The 14,212-nt window shown below is 40.6% G+C and overlaps 1 protein-coding gene across 3 annotated transcripts in view; it reads left to right on the forward strand.

Moving 5' to 3' along the window:
* LOC102308345 (Kv channel-interacting protein 2) overlaps positions 1-14,212 on the forward strand; it is a 107,104-nt gene that overhangs the window by 56,788 nt on the left and 36,104 nt on the right. Inside the window, exon 1 of one of the 3 annotated variants that reach the window (XM_005940636.3) lies at positions 857-2,801. The exons of the other annotated variants lie outside the window; for them this stretch is intronic. Within the exon in view, the coding sequence (XP_005940698.1) occupies positions 2,714-2,801 (88 nt within the window). The 5' untranslated portion in view covers positions 857-2,713. Of the gene's footprint in view, positions 1-856; positions 2,802-14,212 lie in introns of those variants that run through there. 3 annotated transcript variants of the gene reach the window in all.

Here is a 14,212-nt window from a genome sequence, read left to right on the forward strand (position 1 = left end):
TCATCATTTCTGCTACACTGGCAGGGCTAGGGGCCAGGACTCTCCTCTTCGGGTTCTTGGGATCCGATAACAGGCACCACACCCGCAGTAGATGTGCTCGGTTTTGCAGCAAGCTATCAAATACGGTGCATTTCTCGGCTTTTAAAAAAACGCTATGTGTCGCCAGGTGTTTCATCAGATTCGAGGTGTTACCTCCTTTGCACAGTATCACCTTAAAGCACTTGTTGCAGGCTGCTGAGTTTGCATCTTTTGCTGTGAAGTACAGCCAGACTTTTTACCGCTTCACCTTAGGCATTTTTAATCTGTAGCTCTGCTCTAAAAGGACGTACGTACCTGGGCCCGCCTACTATCCTTGGAAATGTAAAATGATTGGCTAGAATCCAAAGTGTATGACATCTCAAGAAAAAAGAAAGCACCGAAATAAAGCACCGAAATATGCGCTACGTTTCGGTCTGCTTACTACCGTTTATGTCAGAATGGCACCGGATACCGGTACTCATCCCTACTACAGACTGCTCTATTTTTCTCCTCCCTGCATTGAAACTTATTGCTGATTGTAGTGTAAGTGTGAAGGAAGCAATGCATTTTTTTTTTCTTTCAGCCTGCTCATCATGCAGATAACTGAAGAAACTTCAAGTAAAAACACAACTATAACTGCAAACTGATTGAATTGTGCATAGTAATGTGTTACTTCAGCACGTGTTATACCCAGCACAATTACTTGTAGTTTCTCGATTGTTGTGAGTTTTCATTGTGGACCGTTTTGTTCTGGTGATGAGGGATTTATTCAAACTTCTTCCTTTTTTTTTTTTTTTTTTTTTTTTAGAAAGAAACCAAAATAAACAGTCAGTGCAAGCAAACCTGAGGTGACAGTTACTGAGACTTAATCCAGAGCTTGGAGATTATTAAATTTTTCAGTAGCTGTTTGTGCCACCTGTGACTGAAAACAGCACGTTGAACCAAGACTGGAAAGTTTAAGGACACACACAAACTTCTTATGGTATATCTCGGTCGGCACACTCTGTCTGCAGTTATTTATGAAGGCTCGCACACACTCAGAAATAGGAGAGATAATCCTTACTTGAACCATTAGAGACCACTGAACTGAGAAGCCAGGAGTCAAAACCAATAAGTAGTAAGAATCCTTATATGACCATTTAATACTGAGTCCAAAAAACCTTTTTAAAGTCTTTTCCATCTGCTCTCCCACATGTTTTTAAATCCATTTTCTCAGAATCTGGGAAACAGGTCCTTCTGCACTACGTGGTTATGTCACTATTTGCCAGAGCTGCTCTAGACTCTCACTGTCAAATGCTCACCTGTACTCTATACTTTGACCTCTCTCTTTGACTTTTAAATGAGGACAAGATCACAGAGCCGACAGAAAAAGACACAGGCATTTAGAGGAAGCATCTGCCTGACATTTGATTGATTTTCTTCTCTATTTTTCTTCTTCTGACCTGAAGAACAGACAGACATCCAAGGAGTCTGGGGTTGCTGAGGTAACTGTAATCACTCTTAATTCAGCATCAGGGAAAGTGAGGGGATAAAGGTGGATTGGCAGCAGTTTAGCAGGCTAATGTGGGAGTTGTAGAGGGCAAAACAATAAATATGTGACACCGGGGAAAACGAGTTGAGTGTGTTTCCCTGTTGAGCGACTCTGCAAGAGGGAAGCCAGAATGATAAGGATGAAGACAGAAAGGCTTTACATAAATACATTTCTTTTCTCAATCCCGCAGGATTTAAAAGCTCCTCCTCTCTCTTCCCCACTTCTCCTCCTTCTCTGCCGGCAGATAATAATCCTTTCATCGACTGCTGGTGAGGGCTGGTGTTTGTCCAAAAAGCCTCTTTCTACTTCGTCAAGCTTTTCCACTCTTTTAAAATTGCACCATGCTGAGAAGGGAGTGAAGATATTATTAATGCATTCCCCTATTTGCCCCCTCTCCACCTCCCTACCTGTCTCTTCATGTAACTTCACTTTTTCCCTTTTGCTCCTACCCTCTTCACTTATCTCTCACTGTTATGAATATCATTAATGAGCAGGCAAGCAGATAGGGGAGTGTGACGTGCGATGCTAATTAATGAGTTTGCTTAGTTTTCTCGGTCGTTTTACTCAACCTCATAGCGGCTCAAACACAGATGTACACACGCTCTCCCAGGCTGTCTTTTCATGTTTCATGACTGGAGATGCATGGGAATAAATAGCATCAATAAGATGTGTGGCGAAAGCAGATAGAAAAAAAGCACCACCACCTGCCAGTCAAGCCGGCCTCCTTATAGTATACTCCTCTCTCACACACACAGAGAAAAACACACACACACACACTCTCTCACATGTGCGCTGGTCCGTAATTTTTCGCCACACTCTGTTCCCAACCAATGAGAGGCCAGAAAAGGGCTTCTCAGAACGTGAGGGGGAGGAGACAGAGTGCTGCCGGCTGATTGACAGCGCCCTACAGGTGGAGAGAAGAACGGAGAGGAAGAGAAAGGGGAGAAGACAACACAGAGAGAGGAAAGAGAAGCGGTGAGTGAGGAGGAGGAGGAGAAGAGAAGCAGCGGCAGTCAGACTTCCACGAACACACACACCTAAACACACACTCACTCACAGTGCTCTGTGCCTCCCCTCCTACCTTGAGAGCTCGTTTCCCCTGGCAGACAAGTCGACTAATACTACCATCACTATCATCACCTCCACCTCCTCAGCTGCACCAAGATGAGCCAGTGCAGGAAAAGGTGCAAGAGGCAGCTCACCAAGGTGGCTCGCTATTTCTATCGCTTCCTCATGGGAACGCTCACCCAAGGTAGGCATCCAAAAACTTCCACTTCCACACCCAGAGGTTCGCTGCTGGGTCTGCTGAGCGCAGCAGCCAGGTGGAGATGGTCTAAAGTTAAAGTTTGCTGTGTTTATAGCAGAGGTGCTGATGTGTGTTTTGAGATCTTTGCAAATAGGTCACTAGTCTCTGTGTGTGGCTCAGATTTTTTTTTACAAAAGAGTAAATGCACTCCTCAGTGGCATAAATCCTAAACATGACTATCTAAAAGCATGTCAGTGAACCTGCAGGGTTTGAATGTGGGTCTGCAATGATGTGTACTGTATATATGGTCCTGTGAGCATACATTGTTTAAGCTTGTTCAATTCAAACACATAATAATAGAATCAATAATGAATTCACAGCGAGAATTAGAAAGCTGCTGGCTTTGAATGAACTCACTCTTCCCTTCTTTCAATCTGCTTTTTCAATCCCTGCTTCCCTCCGTCCTGCCTTCACAGTTCTGTCCTTCTGTCTCCTCCTGTTCGCTCTCTAGCAGTCAAACAGATTGCTCTCTGGAAGCATGTGGCATTCCACCTCTATTGAGAAACTCTTAGTGGAAGAAAGACACACACAGCCTTTTACCCAGCCCTTCATCCACCTCTCAGCTAACCTATCCCCATCCTCCTTCCCTCTCTAGCTTCCTCTGCACAGTTACACAGAACTTTACAATGCTAATTTGAGGAGCGAGATTAGAATAAAATTATGTAAGCGCAGTCAAGTTCTTTTCGTCATACTCAGAAGGTCCTATTTCTTTAGCATCCACGTACTCTTTGTCCTCCTGGGCTTAGTGCTGGCTAAAGAGTGTCCTTTCCAGAAATCACCCTTTATAATGTTGCCTATTGACAGCCTGCCGCTAAGCTTTACACCCATTTTCCTTTTTTTCTCGCGAGTGATATTGAGCAGCAGCTCACATTGCCTTGGGGAAAACACAACAGAGTAGGGTGGTTCTATTGAATCCCAGCAGTTGATCCTGAGGGTGGAGGTAAAGCTGTGTTTAGATGACCTTGTCAATAGAGCAGTGTGTGAATGCTAATTTGACATCAGGGTTGCTCATCTCCACCTCTGCTTTTTCTCCTCGTTATCTCTTCAGACTTTGACAACTGCAGAGCTTCATGTTCGTGATCTGAATGCAGCCGCTTATCATGTGTGGAGAAAGCGCAGACATATAAATGCACATGTTGTAACCCATGTGTGAGTGTGTGTTCATCACAACAAAAACACTCTGCTGGAAATGACACTATCAGCACAAATATTTGTGCTGATAAAGATTTTGAGTGATGCTTCCCAATAAACACTCTGAGGTTTAATAATTGCTGTATAAATGTCTATGCAAAAGATTACATCATCAGAAAAAAAAGCTTGTGCCAGTGTCTGCAATGTTACCTGGTTGTTACTTAGTTGTCTGCTTGACGTCCTCAGCTGGAGGCCCAAATATTATAGTAAAAGTTTCTGTAGTGGCCGTTAATTATACTGTTTGCGCCTTTGAGTTTGCACAAACAAGCTTGGGGATGAATGGCACAGATATTGCTGGGAACTAGAAAAGCAATGACAGATGGAATAACACGTTGGTGATTTTGATGTTTTCTTGGGATGTGTTGACGACAAGAAAAAAAAGTCACTGCTAAAGTAATTAAAGTAATTAGCAACAAAGCACTACAGCACAGGCACTACATCAAACTTTGTATTGTTCCAGCAGTCATGCACAAACATTCACTTTTTGTTGCTAAAATTAAACTCATAAGACGCAACGTTAAAGGAGACTACCACCAGAGTTTATAAAAAATGAAATTACTACATGGACCAAAATACAATTTGGGGGCAATGGTCAGAAAAACAAAGCCATCATGGGCTCAAGCAGCAAAAGTGGTAACCATTCCAAGCCCATACCCACATTCCCTTCCCATGTGTAAACAGATAATCAGGCTCATACACTACCCTCATAGACTCACTAGGGCTTTGCAGGGTGGTGTGACAATGTTTGAAGGAATGAAACAAATCTCGTTTAAGTGCCTATTTTTTTCCATATACATCCTTGTTATGAAAAGGTTGGAATAATTGTACTCATTGATATTCATACCTTGTCCGGACATAGACATGTGTTTGGTGCATGCACCCTGAAACAGGCACAAACAGAAACAGAGCAACTTTAGGAAATGATGCAGTTTGACAGTCTGCTGGCAAAATAAGCTACTAACTATTTAACCAGCTAACTAGCTACTGCAGCATCAAAGCACATTCGCTCCCATCTATGAAGTATTTATTAAAATTGGTGTGTGTGTGTGTGTGTGCGTGCGTGTGTGTGCATACACATCCTTAAGTTTACTCAGAATGGAGTTACCATGACTACTGGCTCCTGCGTGTCTGTTCCAATGGGAGAGAGAGAGAGAAAAAGAGAGATGTCTGCTTCATTGCAGTGGGAGCCAGAAAGGGCTGAACTGTATAATGGCTGTGCTACATTGGGATTTCATCAAGGCCATTCATAGTTTGGTATTTGGGCATTGTAGCATTTTTGGCTGTGCCAAGGTGCTGAGGGACACGCCATTTAAGTCAGGCATGGAGAGACAGATTTTGCACTGCCATCAAACTGTGTATGAACCTAGCAGCGATTTAACTTATGCAGAAAAGGACTGATGACATTAAGAAAGCCCCTGGTTAATAGGTGTTTTTATTCCACCTCAGTGAATAAGTTTGCTGGACCATGTATGAAAAAACTTTCATTTTTTACGTGCTCATACCCTTACTGGTAGCACACAGCATGTTTCTGAAAAGACTCATGTGTCTATAATTAGTTCTGTCAATTAATCACAGTCCTGCGCCTCTTCAACCACAGGCCTACACAAGGGTCAGGATGCTGATTGTGTGTTGTTAGCCCTTGCTGGTGTATGCATTAGTGATGACAGTCATTTTTAATCACCCTCCATTTTAACTCCACGTTTCCCACTAATTAGCTTGTTTCATTAGCTTCTCCAAGGTAAACAAGGCCATTCTAGTGTGTGTGTATGTGTCCGTGTGTTTCTGTGTGTCCTTTTCTCCTCTTCTTCCCCAGAGCTTTGTTTGTGTTCCTTTATCTAATAGTGGGACAAGGGCTGTTTAGTGCAATTAAAATGTTTTAAATACTATCCAACCTGTTTGCACCACCTAATAAAAATGCATACATTAAGGAATCCCATTCACATGGTTTTTTTCTTGTAAAGTGGGGAAATACCTCCAACATGCACAAACATTTGACCGCACAGCATGCAGTTAATTTGCATAATTGTAATGTCTTTGATATGGGGGTGACTCCAAAAGCAGAGCCTATGAGAACCCAATGAGAATTCATAAGAGAGTCAAAAAGGAAACAAATCAATAAGTGACATCGATCATGGAATCGGAATCTAAGTTCTCATTAATTCTCATCCCTGTTTATCAGCAACCTAAAGATTCTTATAGACAAGAAGATGGCGTGAGATGGCCTTCAAATTCAACTGGATCACTATGTGACTGAGATTTCACATTATGTTTTCCAACAAGCCAAATCCACATTATCCAAAGTACAGCTTTGGATAATGTGTTATCCCACCTTTTGTTGTCCCACAGGATAGCCCCGGAGGTCTCAAGATAAGGAGTACCCACACAATGTCATTGTGTTTATTACATGACAGGAACGCACAGTTCTGGAGGTTCCTAGCAGTTCGCTCAAGATTAGAGACCAGTCACTGACCCCAGTTGCTATAACCACCAGTTGCTAAGGAAAATTGTATATTCTGCAACCAGCTGATTGAGAGATTGGCAGTTGCTAGCAAGAAGTTGAGGTGTGCATGTAGGTACCAAAACACCTACAGGCAAATTGATTTGGTCATTAGTAGGTTGTCATTAATTTACATGGAAGCCTTGTCTGCAAATCTAACTTTTATGCAAGATCGTTTAGTTAAATTTACTCTCTGGATGGTATGATGCAACTCAGAAAGGGAGACCATTGGCCTACAAAAGTTTGGCATTACACTTTTTTATGTTTCACTTCAACTTGAAGAGGAAATCGCTAGTGTTTCCAGATAAGTCCGTGTCTTCCATGCAACCTATAGGAGACCACGGCAATCTGCTTACAACTAAAACAATCACAAGGAGGTTTGTGAGGTTACCAGCAGGCCACCAAATACTCTCTAGATCTGTGCAACTGTTTCACATAATACCTGCAAAGACCAGAGAGTTGTATTCACTACAGCTTGGTGTACAGTTTAGTAAAATTAATATATGATGTAGAATACTAAAATAAGGCAAATGTGTTGGTTTGTGAAGAAGTAGTGAGAGATGACAAGAAAATACTGTGTACAGTGAAGAATCCCTGTGTGATGGCCATTTAGAGTGAAGAAGAAAATCCTTAAGCCTTTATTTTGTCATTTGTACCAATAGCTGTGTGTTCTCTAAAATAAGAAAAAAACTCTTAAGATCTATTGCCTTGTGTCCAGATCTATTGCCTGATCAATAGCTCACTGATCACACTGTTAAACAACCTACTTTGTCTTAGTTATCAGTGTATTTTCAGCTTGTTTACAGGAATACATTCAATTGTAGCTGAAGGCATTGTCGTTCTGTTTCAGCTAAACAACAAATTTGTTCCCATCAAATTAAAAAATGACTTCTTGCCCACTAACAGCTTTACTCCACAGTAACTGTACACAAACACAATGTTTTGACTTGTAAATTGCCTGAGGTTGTAATAAACAGCCCTAAATCAATATTTCATGTCTGAAGATTAATGTGTTTGGTGCGCTGAGGAGCAACACATACCTCACCTTGCTGCAAATTAATTCTCTTAAGGTGATCAAGATCATACGCGTGCAAACACCAGTTTCCTGTAACTTATTAATGTCATACACTGCATTCTCCACCACTGCACCTTTCTTACTACAGGAGACTTTCACAAGGACTTCCTGTGCATCCTGTGCAATGAATGTGACCAAGAAATAGTCACATTCATTTCCTTTTCCAGAATATGAGTCATTTGTTAGGGGCTCTGACATTTTTCCAAATGAAACTTGGTGTTAATCTTCCTTGAAAAGCCATTACAACTTTGTACTGTCTAATTAATGACGTCTGATTTTCTTCCTCTACGTGCCACTTCCGCCTTTTTTTTCCTTGCAGGGGCATGCATAGTTCTACGCCAAGAGAACGTGCATAAATATGCATGCCTAGAGAAACACACACACACACACACACACACGTTTCTTTACACTCTGTTTTTCAGCTCTCATACCTTGAAGCTGATTCTCTTTGCAACCCACTTGTGGCCATGACCAAAGAGATTTTGTTATCAACCTTTCACTTATGAATAAAATATGCTCGGTGTGAGCTTTGGCATTGCTTCATGTGTATTTGTGTGCATGCAATGGTGCTGAATTTCAATGCATTCTTTATTTTATTATGAAAACTATAATACTGTTATTCTGGTAGCAGGCCATGTGCATGCAGTTGCACGGGCTGACTTGTTTGCAGCCACTATAGCCAGTAGTCAACACTTAAATGCTTAAGCATCATAACTGCTCAGCATGCTGATTAGATGAGAAGTATGCGAGTTTTTGGTTTGAATTTGTACCTTATACGTTTATCACCATCCCTCTTGTCTTTGAAAAATGTCGCTACACTCGTGTCCATCACTTTCCCCAACTTTTGATAAAGAATTGACACAGTGTGTCACTTTTAGACATAATAAATAACACCATGGGCTCCCTATGATGGCAAATTATGACACGTGCTTATAGGGGGTTTAGCGTTGCTATATTTATGTGTATATAGAGCATTAAGTCATATTGCAGTGTGTGGTAATGGCACTCACAGTGGGAAGGGAATTGCTCATTACTACGAGTATATCTTACTCCAAGCTAAAGTCCCTTGTTTGTGTGCTTAACTGTGGGGTGAAGGAGACCCTCTGCCAAGCAGAGCATGGTCGTGCCTCATATAATAGGTAATACGAAAACGCGGCAGGAAGTAGTGCTTAAGCATCAGATCTCAGAAGACATAACTTGTGGGGCAGAAACAAAGAGATGCATCCAGACCTTGCCAAGCTTTTGTCCCACTTCATTTAGGGTATTATTATTTTACTCACTGCTGTGCATGGTGTGAGAAGTGTTTTTGTCATTTGACTGGGAAAAAAAAGGTCTGTAAGAAAGTGAGATGGAAGAAAGATAGACAGCGACAAAAATCACAAGGGGTAAATAGAAAATGTAAAAAAAGAAAGAACATATTCTATCACATCTCAGCAATCGCACCCGTTTTAAGATCAGGCTCGTTTTGTCGCCAGACGTGAAAATTCTCACTCGCTTGTGCTGATTATTCGCTTCTGTTTCTGTCTGCTGTTGACACCTCCTGACTTGCAGATTCAGGAAGGAGATTAAACGGTGGCCTAAAAATAAACTCCTTGTGGAAGTTCAAGGTCAAAACACGTGCAGAAAAAAAAGTTCCCTTTTGAGTAGCTATATTTAAAAATTACATTTCTGTTTTACACGTGCTGCCAATTATATGCACATGCAGTGGCATTCCAGATCAAGTTATTAAAGGAAAAGCGACAGTTGGTTTGTAGTTATTTGTGCTCTCTGTGTATGCCGAATAATCCCTCTGTGTATCTGTTGCTTGCTTCCTTATCCTTTGTTTTTACTGGCACCCGTCCCTCTGTTTTAGCCCTAATCTGCTCCATGCTGTTCACATTTCGCTCCGTCAAATGTTGATTAAGTCAGTGCTCTGCCTGTCAGGTGATGTACCATCTGCATTTCTCTCCTCGATATCCACTCCCAGCATAATTCAGAGTAGGTTATGAGTTTTCTCACCTCTGATCAGCTCTCCAACTTTCTCTTGAGATTTGACCGTAAAGATGAGAAGCAGGAACTGACATGTGATTAAATTTCAGTTTTTGCCCTAAGCTAATGCACTGTTTCTTAATTGGACAGTACGGTCCATAAGGCTGCTCCTGTCATCCCTCATCTCTGTGAGGAAGACTATTATCTGGTGCAGCGTGGCCTGTTGATCTTCAGCTTCTTGTAGATCAGTGTGCTGCACCAGCGGGGATTTTAGGTGTTAGCCGTGTCTCTCTCAATCCTTCAATTTTTGTGTAGTAAGAGCTGTCTCTGCATGTGTCCTCTCACGAGCTTGCTTTTTGCCTCACCTTCAACCTCTCCTCCACTCATCCCATCCACCACTTTTCCCCCTCATGAGGAAGGTGTGAAACATCACCTTCATCCATCATGTGTATACACACACACACACACACACCTCACATGTGCTAAAAATAAACCGCTATTAGTAGCAGTCTGAGTGAGGGGTGATGAGAGTGAGGGGGGGTTAACTAGAAGTAACTGTTGGAGAAAGGAGAAAAGGAAAATTCAATACAGTGTGGAGGCAAAAAGAGGAGGAACTGTAGGAAAAGGCTTTTTCATTTTTAATCCTCTTTTATAAAAAAAAACTTGACTTTATTTAATAACAGAATCGACAATGTATTTTAAATCATCTTCTCAGATGTTCATAATTCATTCTTCATCTAGAGTTTATGCATTCGGTTTTGCACTGCTTGTTAAAGAAAAAGAACAACAAAAGATGGATGTATGTGGCTGCAAGAAGGAAAGAGATGGCTTAGGAGGTCAGCGGACATCAAAGGAGGGAGTTATGTGTTGAGCATCGCATTGATCAGCTTCCCTAGCAGGGCAGCCTTTGACACACTGCCCATGACCCCCAAACCTTCATCAGTAGTATGGCACAGGATGGTAGTATGGCAAGTCTGCGAACAGTGCCAATTTCTATCACAGCCTGGATGTAGGTCTGCAACTAATCACTTCAGGTGGTGACATGACAAAGTGCTCAAAAACTGGCAGAAGTGGTTAAAGAAAGAGACAGCCAGTGATAAGTGGGAGTCAGCAGCAGTTCCAGTTCCTGTGGAGAGAGGCAGAGGTGGCATGTATGAGCAGCAAGATTAGAAAGTAGTTTTTGCCTTTATGGCTAATGGCCATTGAAGCTATTTTAGGCTCGGTAATGGCTATTTAATGTAATAAACACTTACACTGTTGCTGCATTTAGTTATGTTCTGTGGTATTTGATACTTGTTGAATGTACAGATTTTGTTGCTAATAGGCTGAGGCATACATTACTGTAATAAATAATCCATTATGAATGTATATCAAGCTCACAGGGGCCCTACTGTGCTCAGTGACGCATAACAAAAATGTGTTTCTGCATTACACAAATATGGCTAAGATGCTTCTGTGAACCAAAAGTACATTTTGTCACATAGACGGCATATTTGGATGGGACTGAGAGATGCTCACTTATAATCAAGTGAAAACTGGAATCAATCATTTGTATTTATTTACTTCCCTCAATGTTTTTTTTCAATCCTGCTCAGCTCAAAATTGTGTCTGTATTATCTCTAGGCAACCCAAACATCTTGTATAAATTGTGTTTTTGTCCCTCAGTGTGTCCCTTATCCTTCTAACTCTTGTGTTTCTTCTGGTTTCTGTCTTCCCGTGGTGTAGGCTGTCAAATGATGACAACAATTATACATGACTGTGTAGTTTGCAGTGAACTTTAATGCAGAGCAGAGTAGTTTCTGTCTTATTTTCAGACATTAATATGAGGAGCGTTGTTTTACATCTATACCCAAAAACTATGAGCATTTTGGAAGTTTAGTGAAACTCATTATGTCAAATGATTTTCACACTCCTATAGAAAGTCAGTGCTGTTTATCGAGATTAGATCGGTGGATTTATGAGCATTTAAAGGTACACTGGCTTGTATTTATGATAGAGTGACAGATTGTGTTGTTGAGCCTCAGTGTAACCCCCCAGGGAAATCCCATGACACCCTTTACTGCACTTAAATCTCAGCAATAACAGAAAATACCCTCTTTTGGAGAACATTAATAATTAAAAAAAAAAAAAGTGCTTAAATTTAACTGTGACACTATGATACACTGAACTGAACACAGAGCTTAGTGTAACAAAGGTTTACAGGCTAACAGAGAATTAGACTGAACGTATGGTCACAGTATGGCCATTTATCCTATTTTTAATAGAAAACAGCTGTTTTTGTCAACAGCCATGCTGGCCAGGACAGAAGGGAGGTCAGCAGAGGGTGAAGTACATAACGACTTGATACATGAAGGCCTGATTTGGAATTCAGATCATTTAATTTACACCTTAATGACTTGTTCTCACTTTTTCAGTTTTCAGGAGAAATTTTTAGGAGTATTTTGATAAATAATTAATTTTCTAATCAGCTCTTTGCAGCCAGTCCCTCAGTCATTAAAGGCTAACTAACTCAATGAAAGTGTATTTCCCACCCCTCGTTGACAACTTCCCTTGGCAGGTGGATAAATTTACTGCTAACTATAGCTATCAGAGCAGTGGATAAATCTAAGCTAACTATAGCTATTAAATGCCTCGGGGATCTCTCAGCTTCACTCCCACTGCTGCATGCACATGTACGCTGGATTCTTTACCTTTAGGACAGCGTTATTTCTTGAGGTTAAATTGAATGCTTCCACTGCAGGCTTGCCAAACATACAAAGAAGAGCACCTCAAGTAACCAATAGATTATTATAGTAGTATGTACAGAAGTATCCACCTGAACATTTTTGTTATTCTTTCTTCAATATGCACATGAACAAAGTATAATTAAAGTATCAATAAGGGAAGAATTTTGTGTATTTTTATTTTTAGCGAAACCTGTTGTTGAAGTAAAATTTAAGTAAAACCAGGAACGTTTTCAAAGTTTGCTATTAACCTGTCGAATAGTAATAATATTATAAAATGCCTGGAAAAAAGTATGAATACACATCACAAAACTGTTGTGATACAAGATCTAAGAGAACCAATATTCACCTTGAAGCAACCCAAAAATATGTTCATTGTAACATATAGCGAGATAAATCAAAGGGAATCTGAGCACAGGTACATTAATTGGCCTTTTGCAACCTGAATAGGTGATAAAGCGATAGATCTTTCAGCCCAATTCTACTTTTTCTGCATAATCCATCATACAAAATGTAATCAAATGGAAAAGTCTCTTTTTAAAACTTGTTTTATTAGTTTTAATCTTTTGCATCAAGCAAAAATTAAATTATATGCAACATTCTCTGACTGGAAGAAATTTGTTTAAATTTTAAACCTATTTTCTGCACATTCCAGCACATAAAATAAAATATTTTTTTGTGTTTACACTCACTCTTTTAAATAGATGCAAGTAAAACACAGCAGAAAATAAATAAAATCAAAGACTAGTGGTCCTGTTGCTCTATTTTCACCTGTAAAGCAGGAGTGGGGTCGGTGGTGCTCAGTCTGTAAGGATGAATTTCAAAGTTGAAATGCATCTTTCTTTTATGTTATGTTAAATTTGTTTTTGAGTCATTTAAAGGAATGTTTAGTTGGATTTCTTCTATCCCTCCTCTAGCCAACCTTCTATTTCCCTCCTTTGTCTCTGTGTGACACTTTCTGTAATAGACAGCAGCCGCTGAGGACAAAGGGTGCACTTCAGGGCTATCCACCAGGGACACTGGTGGTCAGAGGCACTAAAAGTCTGATTGACCCCAGCTGGGACAGAGCTGTCGCTTCCACTCAGCCATCCGGGCATGAGGAGGGTTGGTCTCAGACAGATACGACCTTGAGAGAGTGTGCTGCTGACCTCCAGTCGATATGACAGGGAGAGAAAGAGCAAGAGGCCGAGAAGGAGAGAGCGGATGGATGGGAAGAAAGAACTGGAGGTTGACTGAAGTGGGGCAGATAGGAAAGGATTCATTTTGACAATAAGAGTGTGTTTGAGTGAAGTGATACGCAAGCTTAAAAGTTGTAAATATTTTTGTGCACAAATCTTTCAAACATCATGTTTCTCTCGCTCTCTCCGTCTCTGTGCTTAGACATTTTAAATTAATTTGTTCTAGCATCAGCCCATAATAATCAATTTCACAGCATGTCAGAGCACATTAACATTTAGTGTAATGCATGTTTACTCCCCAGCCTCGTCTGACTAGTGTAAAACAATCACAAACTGATGGTTGATTTATTGAGTTATATCACTGTCTTGATTTCCACATTGATTAAAGAGTTACTTTTTTGTTAATTTAAAAGGCCTTAAGCATTTGTGACTCTTTTAGACAAATAAAGGTAGAAAATGAGACTAAAAAAGCATGTTATAAATAACTAACAGACAAATAAATATATCATACCCCACTAAGAGACTTCCTCACTAGTCTTCTTGACTGACAGTACTCAGTGTCCCTCTTCTTCTCTCTATCAGTGTAAATGTCTCACTTGCCTGTCATTTTCTCAAGTGGCACTTGTCTGTCATCTTTTAGCTCTGCATCAGTTTGATGTCTGTCAGTCAGTTCTGTGTGTGTGTGTGTGTGTGTGTGTGTGTGTGTGTGTGTGTGTGTGTGTGTG

This window comes from Haplochromis burtoni, unplaced genomic scaffold (genome assembly GCF_018398535.1).
Source record: "Haplochromis burtoni strain Fernald_Lab_line unplaced genomic scaffold, NCSU_Asbu1 Contig_296, whole genome shotgun sequence".
NCBI classification, from domain to species: domain Eukaryota; kingdom Metazoa; phylum Chordata; class Actinopteri; order Cichliformes; family Cichlidae; genus Haplochromis; species Haplochromis burtoni.